We start from the raw sequence: 11,898 nt of genomic DNA, 5'->3' as shown, positions 1-11,898 counted from the left end.
GATTGGTTCTGAGGAGTTTTAGACACACAGCTTGGACCACAGTGAGAAGCTCCCATGAGTTTTTTCATAAGGAGCCAGACAAGCAGGAAGTGTGGAGATCACAGCAGAATTACAGCAACTTCAAAGCAAAAACAAACAATGAGGACATGAAACCAGTACTGCAGTAAGGTAAAGGAAGCTATTTAGCTAAAAAAAAATATCCTTTAGTGATCCTTTAAGAGGAATTCCGTCGGAAAAAACATCCAACTTTTTTCAGACGGGAAAACCGATCGTGTGTACAAGGCATAAGGCATTTTTTTTTCTGCAAAAACGCTGCTGGTTTCTAGAAGAGCTAAAAAAAAAAAAAAAAAAAAATCCTGTCCCTTAAGTACCCCTCCCGCAGCATGCACAGCGGGACAATCACTCCCACTGATTCACTGCCGAGGAGGACACCCAATACACCCTGACTCTGCTGCTGCCACCCTTGGCCTGGAATGGTAATAACACCCCCAGGCGAACAATGGTGGTTACTCCCAGCACAGCCATGGCTGGAACAGAGGCTAAATTGCCCATAATTACACTTGTCTGAGCCAAATAACGACTCGGGCCCCCTCTAAATTTACAGCAGTGCCTGTTCAACAGGAGAAGGGTGCTACATATACAACACATATACATATATATACAGTTGAGGTAAAATCTATAATTCTATGGTTGTCACTGAAACAGCAACAGAGGGAAAATCTTCCATTGGGGGCACTTGCTGATGACAACTAAAATATCTCCCAACTTTGGAGACATTTTCCCTCTCCTCGGTTGAAGTAAATGCAAATCTGTCAAAATAAACAGATTTAGGCTGCTTTTACACTGAGGCAATTTGCAGGCGCTATATCGCTAAAAATAGCGCCTGCAAAGTGCACTGAAAGAGCCTCACCCGAGGGCTTTCACACTGGAGCGGTGCGCTGGAAGGACGGTAAAAAAAAGTCCTGCTAGTCGCATCTTAGCAGCGCTGCAGGAGCGGTGTATACACCGCTCCTACAGTGCACCTGCCCATTGAAATCAATGGGCAGAGCCGGCAAAGCACTAAAAATAGTGGCGCTTTACCGCCAACGCCCGGCGCTGCTTAGTGTGAAAGCAGCCATTAACTTAAGGCCCTTTCACACGGGTGTTCCGATTATATCCACCTGTCGGTTTTTAAGGTGGACCCGACAGGGACGCGAGCGCACCGCCGGTGGTACGCGTGCAACCACACGGCAGTAAATTAAAGGAAATGTATATATACGCCCATTTGCGCAGCCGTGCCATTCTGTCGCCATAAAAACTTCAGCAGTCGGCAAGTGGTTAAAGTTTGCCGCAGCATGCGTACTGGCGTGATTGGCTGAATGTTCGTGCTCAGGCGGGTGGTTGGGGCGCACTAAAACCACAGCTCAGCCACCCTCCTGACCTCCCACCCTGTGTGAATGAGGCCAAACGCAACCACAGAGCTGCTTACATTGTACAATGCGAGAATGAGTCTATAGCAAATAACAAGGGGGCACTGAGCAACACATCTCTAGAAATGCAGGTTTCTGGAAATGACTCAAATTCGCAAATAACCAATTAGCGCCCGCCCTGCGCCTCGTTAGAGCCAAACTCCTCCCATTTGGCGCCTATGATACGCCAAATTAGCCCCTATTGGGTGACTGCCCTATGCCTAACTCCTCCCATATAGGCGCCTAGTTAGAGCCTAGTTGCTTCCATTTGGCACCTATGATACTCCCAATCAGTGCCTATTGGTCGCACGTCCTACGCCTAACTCCTCCCATATAGCGCCTATCCACACCTCATTACAGTCGGACGCCTCCCATTTGGCACCTATCTTACACCCATTTAGCGCCTAACTCCTCTAGGGTTGCCACCTATCCGGGATTCACCCGGACAGTCCAGATTTTGAATCATGTGACAATCTTCCACAAGAATGTGGCTCAGAACAGGGCCCGACAGGAGGGTGAGAGGGGGCACTATTCTCTTTAAAGTGCCCAAATACTGTATTTCACAATATAAGCTCAGTTTAGTGGTAAAATAACTGTAAAATGCAAGACTTCAGTGGGTGTAAAAAGATGTCCGCTTGGCAACTTCAAACTGTAGTGTTACTGTGGCCAAGTGCGGGGTGCACCAAGATGGCCTTGGTGGAACATTACTTCCGTTACAAAATCTGACGGTCGTCTAATCTGACGGAACAGGGGCAATTGGATAGACATAGCACTGCCCATCCCCTCTAATTGAAAAATCTCTTCCAGTGTAAACCTATCAGCCTCACTTGCGTTTTATAGATGTACCCGCTGGTTTTGTGACTTCTCCTATATGGCATCCGTCCTGTGCCTCTTTATCATACCTTCCAACTTTTTGCGATGGGAATGAGGGACACCTGTTAGCAAAAGTATGTAGGCATAGGACACACACCCTGCCATGCCCTCTTTTAGGCTCCATTGACACCATGGCGTTCCATTTTGCATGTAGAAACGCTGCGATTCTGCCCGCGATTAAGAAACGCTGAAAATCGCGGTACGCCCTTAGATTCCTGTTACTTTGGTACCAAATCGTGTCATGATTCTGCCACGATTGTCACCGGCTTCTGTCAGAGGGAGATCTGTGCCCTCCAGTGCCACCTGCCTTTGTCCAGCAGTGCCACCTATTAATGCCCACCAGTACTGCCACCTATCAGTACCCACCAGTGCCACCTACCTTTGCCCAACAGTGCCACCTATCAATGCCCACCAGTACTGCCAATCAATGCCCATCAGTGACTCATCATCAGTGCTGCCTATCAGTGTCACCTACCAGTGCCCATCAGTGCCCTTTAGTGACAACCATGAGTGTCCATAAGTGCAGCCGCTTCAGCGCACATCAATGAAAGAGAAAAATTACCTGATTTCAAAATTGTATAGTAAACTATGAAAAATGTAAACTGTGGTAAATCATCCCACAAGACAGGAGGGGCGGTGCTAGGAATATCTGATTCAGCGATCTGTCAGAATTTGTAACGAAAGTGACCTTTCATCGCCGCCATCTTGCTACACCCCGCACTCCTCCACATTAAGAATACACCAAGAAGGAGGAAAGTGGACATCTTGTTACACCCACCTGAGTTTTGCATTTCACACTTAATGTTAACAGTAAACTGAGTTTATAAAGTGAAATACAGTATTTAGAAATCCGAGGGAGTGTTTAGATGTTCAATTTTAAAAGCAGCGGCAAACCTGCTCATCTCACAGGTTTGCTAATCTGACAGAACACCGCTGTTTTTATAATAAAACATGTAAACCGTCAGACAGATTTCTAAATACTGTATTTCATCATATAAGCTCCGTTTACTGTTAAAAATAAGTGTGAAATGCAAAACTCCGGTGGGTGTAACCAGATGTCCGCTTACCCCTGTGTTGTCACATTCGACTCCCCACCACAGATTGCTCCGGAAGTGACATTTCGCCACCGCCATCTTTCTACACCCCATTGCACAGTAATGATAGTGTGAAGGGGGCAAGCGGACATCTTCTTACACCCACCGGAGTTTTAGATTTCACAGTTATTTTCAACACAAAACGGAGCTTATATGCTTAAGAGCCGGTTCACACTAGGGCGGCACGACTTTGGGGGCGACTCGGCAGGCGATTAGCAAAATGACTTCTGTATAGAAGTCAATGCAAATCGTCCGAGTCGCCCCCAAAGTCGTACAAGAACCTTTTTCTAAGTCGGAGCGACTTGCGTCGATCCTATTAGAACGGTTCTGGTGAATAGAATGGGACGCGACTTGTCAGGCGGCTGACGAGTCGCCCCAGTGTGAACTGGCTCTTATTACACTATTTGGAAATCCGACGGACTGTTTACATGTTACATTTTTAAAGCAGCAGCAAACCTGCTGACCTTACATGCTTGCTAATGTGACAGAACACCTCTGATTTTCACATTTAACATGTAAACAGGTAGTCGGATTTACAAATACTGTATTTAAACATATAAGCTCCATTTTGTGTTAAAAATAACTGTGAAATCTAAAACTCTGGTGGGTGTAACAAGATGTCCGCTTGCCCTCTTCAGACTCATTACTGTGCAATGGTGTGGGGTGTAGCAAGATGGCGGCAATGGAACGTCACTTCCGGAGCAATCTGTTAAAGGAAGCGGAATGTGACACTACACCCCCTTCTCAGTTCATCCTTTCCGTGGAAGAATGCGGGGTGTAGCAAGATGGCGACGACGGAACGTCACTTCCGTTACAAATTCTGATGGGTCGCCAAATCTGATATTCCTAGCACCGCCCCTCCCATCTTATTGAACGATCTACTCCAGTTTGAGCCTATCACTCTCTCGTGCGTTTTCGCTGGTTTTCTGACCTCATCCCTGTGCGCCTCTACACGTGCTGTCGTCATTTGAGAGCGCTAGAGCGGCAACGCCATGGGAAGCGACTTCTACCTCCGGTATTATGTGGGACACAAGGGAAAGTTCGGGCACGAGTTCTTGGAGTTCGAATTCCGGCCGGACGGTAAGTAGTGGTGGCGGGGAAGGTTCTATGACCGGGGGAGTGTGGAGGAGCGGCGCGGGCCTGCTGGGATGGCTCACCCAGCCACACTCCGGGCACCAGTCACATGTCCCATGCTGGATGTATACGATTTCCTTTCTTATCCGAGGGCTCCGTGTACACCTCGTCCTGAGGGCGGCCATACACTACAACCAACCGTACCTCTGTATAAGCCTACCTCAAATATCCCATCCACCTGTATACCCTCTGCCTTTTCCAACCCCCGTATACCGTCTGCATATATCCCCCCCCCCTGTATACCCCTCTGCGTATCTCCTCTCCCCCCCCTGTATGCCCTCTGCGTATCTCCTCCCCCCCCGTATACCCTCTGCGTATCTCCCCCCCCCGTATACCCTCTGCATATATCCCCCCCCCCGTATACCCTCTGCATATATCCCCCCCCGTATACCCTCTGCATATATCCCCCCCCCTGTATACCCTCTGCATATATCCCCCCCCCCGTATACCCTCTGTGTATCTCCCCCCCCCTGTATACCCTCTGCGTATCTCCCCCCCCCTGTATACCCTCTGCGTATCTCCCCCCCCCTGTATACCCTCTGCGTATCTCCCCCCCTGTATACCCTCTGTGTTTCTCCCCCCCTGTATACCCTCTGTGTTTCTCCCCCCCTGTATACCCTCTGTGTTTCTCCCCCCCCCCTGTATACCCTCTGCGTATCTCCCCCCCCCCCCCCCTGTATACCCTCTGCGTATCTCCCCCCCCCCCCCTGTATACCCTCTGCGTCCCCCCCCCTCGTATACCCTCTGCGTGTCCCCCCCCCCCCTCGTATACCCTCTGCGTATCCCCGCCCCCCGTATACCCTCTGGGTCACAAATCAGGAAATGCTCTGCTATTTTTGTGGAATTCTACTGTGGGTAATATTTTCTTGGCACCGCTTAGGCACAAATATCATTTCCAAGTGTTCCTGATAACAGCAGATCTTTACCTTTTGAGTAAATGTCCCCTTCAAAGAGTTAACAGACAACATGTCTTTATAGGAAGTACAAATACTGACTTTTTTCTTTCTTTTAACAGGTAAACTTCGATATGCCAACAACAGTAACTACAAGAATGATGTTATGATCAGAAAAGAGGTATGATTTGTTATATCTTGTTCATGGCTCTCTATAAAATAGGCTGTCAATGTGTACAGAATAGGCAGAATCTGTGTCTCTTTAGTTGGGGCTTCTAGTTTTTACTTCTTTTCTTTAGCAAGCTTCTAATCCTCAGATTTATGTGTTTTAGGTTCAATAAGTATTCTAAATTTTTAGACAGGTATAACTGACATAATGGAAGAAATCATATCAAGCACCCAACAAATGGTGACCCGATCAGTAAAAGTGGAAACAAAAAAGACTTTCATTGCCATACCAAATAGACAAAAAGGTACAAACAAATGTTATGTAGGCACTTTGGTGATACAAACAGAAATATACAATGCAGACCAGCGTCGGGCAGAAACTACCCGTGGCCTGGACGCCCCTTTGGGAGCCTGCTGCGGCCAGGAACCAGGGCAGTTATAACGTCATAAATAAAGTCAGGGCTGGGATGCAGGGAGCAATTAGACAGCATGGGAAACGTACCGTAACCCGAAGGTTCGGCTAGTGTACCAGTCTAGAGGGAAGCTAATGAAACGACAGCATGGTCAGATTGAATGGCCCTGGGGAAGGGCCCAGATTTATGTGTTTTACAAAAGTATTCCTTTTGATGTAGTTTTAACGTTCTATTTTTTTTCTTCCTATTTTGTGGCCCAGGCTTATGTACACAAGAGTGTGATGGAGGAACTGAAACGAATCATAGATGACAGTGAAATCACAAAGGAAGATGATGCACTGTGGCCCCCACCTGACAGAGTTGGTCGACAGGTGTGTGTTGTGTCCTCTCTAGTCATTAATGAACACATTTAAAAACAGTGATCGGGTAAATTGATTAGCTGGCAATTTTGATAATCTGCTTAGACTGTGGATTTCTGGGTTTGTTGACATGCTGACTTTCAAACAGGGCTATGAAACGCACTGTCTGCGCTTTCCTAGCAAAGTGACTGTCTGTATCAAGCCTCTCAAGCAATCCCTTAAAGCGGTTGTAAACCTGCATCAAAATGTTTTATTTTTTTTCTCCTGCAAGGCAAAAGTCATAATGAGCTAATATGCACCGCATATTAGCTCATTATGAAATACTTGCCTCGGAACGAGGTGTGTAGAACTTACCTGGTCCACGCCGAGCGAGATGTCCTCTTGCCTGGCGTGTCTTCCGGGTATCGCCGCTCCAGCGCTGTGATTGACGTCACTCGTGCGCGCGGGAGATTTAAATTCGGCAAGGTCTGGTGGCTACCGGTCCTTTCGCCGTAGATCCCCCCCCCTTGCGCATGTGCCGCGGCGCATTGCGAGGGGAATATCTCCTAAACCGTGCAGGTTTAGGAGATATTCTCCTTACCTACAGGTAAGCCTTATTATAGGCTTACTTGTAGGTAAAAGTCAAAGTGGGTTTACAACCACTTTAAAGTGGGAGTAAACGCCCATCTCTGACTTTTACCTATAGGTAAGACTTATACTCTTGCCTATAGGTACTGTAAATATCTCCTAAATGTGCACTGTTTAGGAGATATTTATTGTGCATGCTCTCTGAAGGAACGGCCACCCGGGCTGTTCCTTTAGAGAGTCCTGTGCCGTAAACGGAGGCTCCTGCGCACTTGCCTTGGAGTGACGCCGTCGCAGCTCTGTCCATTCACACAGCCGGAGTCATCTGACCCAGAAGACTGGGTGAAGATGGAAGAGCCTGCAGGGGTAACGGCTCCGTGCTGGAAGACTTTGTTTTCAGTTGTTTAACATAATGTGCTGGTATGGCCTGCACTAGTGTGAATCAGGCATCAGACTGATGCTTGGTCCTTAGTCCTAAGTTAGATGTGAGGACTCCCAGGAACAGTCAACTGCCAGAGCATGAAGAAGCATCATCTTCCATGGGAGAATCGGGTAAGTAAGTTTCTGTTTTCGCCTAGACTAAACAAGCATTTAACCCTTGCAGTGTGAGCATGTCCCTGCTGCAAGGGAGAATTTTTGGGTTTCCTATAGCTGGGGTTTAAGTTGGCCACACATACTTGCCTGAGCCCCTTCTCTCTACAGCAATGTCCACGAGTATCTTGGCTGTCCAGGACTCTCCTCCTGATTTATCTGAGACAGAGCAGCGGCTCCATTGGGTCCTGCAGCTGTCACTCAAAGTCAGTTAGCCAATCAGGAGAGAGGGGGCGGGTCAGGGTTCCATGTCTGAATGAACACAGGAAGCTGTGACTCTGCTCGGGTGCTCCCATAGCAAGCTACTGGCTGTGGGGGCACTTGACAGGAGGGAAGGGCCAGGCGCACTAAAGAGGGATAAAAGAAGGATCCAGGCTGCTCTTTGCAAAACTTATCTGCACAGAGGAGGTAAGTATAATATGTTTTGTGTTTTTTTTTTTTTTTTTTTTATATGAAACTTTACAACCACTTTAACATTTTGATATTTCGTAATTACAATTTTTCCAGCATTTATACACAGCAAATGTAAAGTCTCCATGCTTGATTTTACTGAGAAATTATTTTGAAAAACACCCCCTGGCAGTTGACATTGGCCATCTTGAGTAAGGGCAGATGATTCATGTAGCATACCCTCCTGGGATGTATGATTTGCCTAGGCATGGAAACCTGGAAGTAACTGAAGAAATAAAAAAAATAAAACAATTAAGTTTAAAACCAGTAAATAAGATATTTTCTTATCTGTTTACTAATGCTAGAAGCATTAAAGCGGATGTGCCACTAAAAAAATATATTAAAAGCCAGCAGCTACAAATACTGCAGCTGCTGACTTTTAATATAAGGACACTTGCCTGTCCTGGAGTCCAGCGCCGATCGCAGCAGATGACGAGCCGATCGCTCATCACCCTGCTGCTCCCCCCTCCATCCACGGTGAGGGAACCAGGAAGTGAAGCGCTCCGGCTTCACTGCCCGGTTCCCTACGGCGCATGCGCGAGTCGCGCTGCGCCCGCCGATTGGCTCCCGCTGTGTGCTGGGAGCCGAGTGTTCCCAGCATACAACGGGGGACGGACGGGAAGCAAGGAAAAAACCCGTCTTTTGCCCGTATCGTAGGGCCGGAAGTGGGTGCAGATACCTGTCTGTAGACAGGTATCTGCACCCCCCTCCCCCCTAAAAGGTGTCAAATGTGACACCGGAGGGGGGAGGGTGCCGATCAGCGCGACTTCACTTTAGAGTGGAGATCCGCTTTAAGGTTTAGAAATAGTTCATGTTGATTGAGAGTGAAGTTCCACCTTAAAGAGTCTATGCAAGTAACATCCATTCAGATAGAAACTCGCACAATACAGTTGTCCATACAATTTGTTGCGCTTAACAATCGTATATGAAACCATCATTGTGCTTTGTGTGGCCATTATATGAAGTTTTGTGCAACCTTTATGGAAAACTAAACCAAACCTATGCATGTACATTGATGAATATAAATATATTTACTTGCAGGAGCTGGAGATCGTGATAGGAGATGAGCATATATCCTTTACCACTTCCAAAATCGGTTCCCTTATAGATGTGAACCAGTCCAAGTAAGTACTTGCTTTCAGTGTTTTTTTTTTTTTTTTTCTGGGCTTTTAATGAGTTTCTAGCTGTCGGTGTTGAAGATGGTGATTTGGGGTTCCCAGTCATAGGAACAATTTTGAATAGTATATAATCCTAATTTAGGTTTTACCTTTTTGGATTGTTCTTGGCTTCCTCCAAATTCCTTTGTTTTTGCTACTTGGATCTGACTTTCTGTTAGAGGTTGGCAATGTTCACTCTCCGTGGTCCCAATGTGTGTATGAATGTAGCCACTCTTTCTTACTCTTCACACTTCAACTCCGGAAGGATTTACCCCCTTAATGACCAGGCAATTTTTGCGATACGGCACTGTTACTTTGACAATTGTGCGGTCATGCGACGTTGTACCCAAATACAATTTTAGTCCTTTTATTTCCCTCAAATTGTCAGTTTTTGTTAATAAAAAAAACAATTTTTATTTTCTATAATAAAACATATCCGATTAAAAATGTAAAAAATCTAATTTCGTCATCAGTTTAGGCAAATATGTATTCTAAAGTCCCAGTATGTCGTGCTAAACAGAAATACGAATGACATTGATGGTGACTGAAAAGTTCATATGTTGACCATAAGAGTGATTGATAGAAATACGAATGAACTTTAGATGGCAACAAATAAAAGTTCATATGTTGGCCATGGGAGGGATAGATGAATGCTCCACACCAGCTTCAGTGCAATTAGAAGTGCACAGAACACCACTGTGTTTCCAGCAAGTCCCCTTACCAGAAGAGTTGAACCCTCAAATTAGAGTGGTCAATGTAAGCATATACAAGGTATCCACGACTCGGCGCTGTGCATCTGGGGAAGCGGCTCCTACAATGAGCGGTGTGCGGATCCAAAAAAGATGGCCTTACTAACCTACATCAGCTCCCCACTCTCATCAGGCTTGGTGGAATAATGGACAAAAATGAATCCCATGGTGAAGTATGTAGAAATCCAAAAAGGCTTTATTGAAATGTACTTGCAATCAAGATATATAAAAAAGCATCCAAACAGATCGCTCAAGATGGCCAGTGGCACGCTTGTGTCAAACATCAGAACCTGACCAATGACGCAAGCATGCTACTAGATGCGATCTGTTTGGATGCTTATTTTTATCTTCATTGTAAGTACATTTCAATAAAGCCTTTTAGATTTATTATGAAGCAATACAGTGTGTAAAAATGGCTTTTTACACATGTAGTGTTTAGAGTGTAACTGGCCGTGTTCTGCTTCTAGGATACAGGTCGCTCTTACTGCTTAGTGTCCTTCCACTGCTAGTGGGCAGCCCAAGCATTTTTTTAAAGGGAGTTTAGTGTTGCTTTTGGTTCTTGATGGTTCCAGATGGCATTAAAAACCCAACAGGGGGTGGAGGGTGTTCTAACTTGTTCTAGATACAGTGGCAGATCCACAATAAAGTACGCTGGCGGCCGTCGCATTTTCGAACGTCTGTAGTCGGCTTTTTCTGGCGTATAGTTAAAGCTGGTATTTTGCGGCGTATAGGTAGACTTGCCATGTTGAGTATGGCCGTCGTTCCCGCGTCGAAATTTGAAAAAAAAATTGCGCAAGTCGTCCGTGAATAGGGATGGACTATTAACTGACGTCTAAGTTCAAAAAATGACGTTGTTGCAACGTCATTTTGCGCAAAGCACGGCAGGAAATTTCGCAACGACGCATTCGCAGTTCATTCGGCGCGGGGACGCACTTCATTTAAATGAATAGCGCCCCCTACCCGCCGATTTGAATTACGCGCCGAGAGATACACTACGCCACCGTAACTTTCGGCGCGCAAGCTTTCAGGATTCGAACCAAAGCCGGAAAAGTTACGTGGCGTATCGTATCTCTGATACGCGGCGCAGGTGTAAAGGTATGTGGATCTGGCCCTTAGTGCTTTTTAAATTTTGCTGAGAAATGTTATCGGTGAACACTAATAGATTGTAGTGATGTTCATATTCTGCTTTTTTCTTTTTCAGGGACCCCGAAGGATTAAGAGTTTTCTATTACCTTGTTCAAGACCTAAAGTGTCTGGTCTTCAGCTTGATTGGACTTCACTTTAAAATCAAGCCTATTTAGTTCTCTGAGAGGACAGTGCAATTTTATTTTATTTACATTGGATGTGGATCTAGGGTTTTTTATGTGTCGTTCTTTTGTTTTTACTGATATGACTTTAATAAAAATGTTTACAAAATTCTTTTAAGATGTGATTATTTCCCCAAGTTTCACTGAATATGATCTGCTCCATGACCATATATTAGGGAATTTACACACACCATTTCTTCAGCCTATAAGCATTAACAGGATCAAACTATGTGGACTCGTTAATTTGGCTCTGATTTATAAAGCACATCAGATGTTTTTTCTGGAATCACAAAGGGGATGTTGCAGGCTGCTAATGATTGTGAAGTCTTGTCTTAGCCATATTTAAATTTTTATGTTAAACATAATTATAGCCTTCAACTGTAGATCTGTTTGTCCAGCCAGGTACTGAGTATGTATATTCCCAATTAAAATGGGGTTTTTGCAAGAGGACCCAAAAGTGATATTGTAGTAGCCTTATGTCCTGAGTCAGAAACTCTGGATTCTTGGGCCCCTTTCTCACTGAGGAGTTTTTCAGGTGGTATAGCGCCTAAATACCGCCTGAAAAACTCCTGCCCAGCATTCTCAATGTGAAAGCCCGAGGCGATGCGCTGGTGGGAGAGAAAAAAATCTCCTGCAAGCAGCATGTTTGGACTGGTGAGAGGAGCGGGAATGGGAAACTGCGGTAATACTGCTTATTA

General features: G+C 45.7%; 1 protein-coding gene across 1 annotated transcript; it reads left to right on the top strand.

Moving 5' to 3' along the window:
* The first annotated feature begins 4,215 nt into the window (after positions 1 to 4,215).
* Positions 4,216 to 11,312, top strand: MAGOH (mago homolog, exon junction complex subunit). The gene is made up of 5 exons (XM_040360461.1): positions 4,216 to 4,495; positions 5,565 to 5,623; positions 6,284 to 6,394; positions 9,029 to 9,111; positions 11,095 to 11,312. The coding sequence occupies exons 1-5, from the start codon at positions 4,408 to 4,410 to the stop codon at positions 11,192 to 11,194; spliced, it is 441 nt and encodes a 146-aa protein (XP_040216395.1). The 5' UTR covers positions 4,216 to 4,407; the 3' UTR covers positions 11,195 to 11,312.
* The last annotated feature ends 586 nt before the right edge of the window (positions 11,313 to 11,898 follow it).

The sequence above is a fragment of the Rana temporaria genome, chromosome 7 (genome assembly GCF_905171775.1).
Source record: "Rana temporaria chromosome 7, aRanTem1.1, whole genome shotgun sequence".
Lineage (NCBI taxonomy): Eukaryota > Metazoa > Chordata > Amphibia > Anura > Ranidae > Rana > Rana temporaria.
The sequence above is the reverse complement of the archived record's forward strand: the minus strand, read 5'-3'. Positions and strand labels throughout refer to the sequence as shown.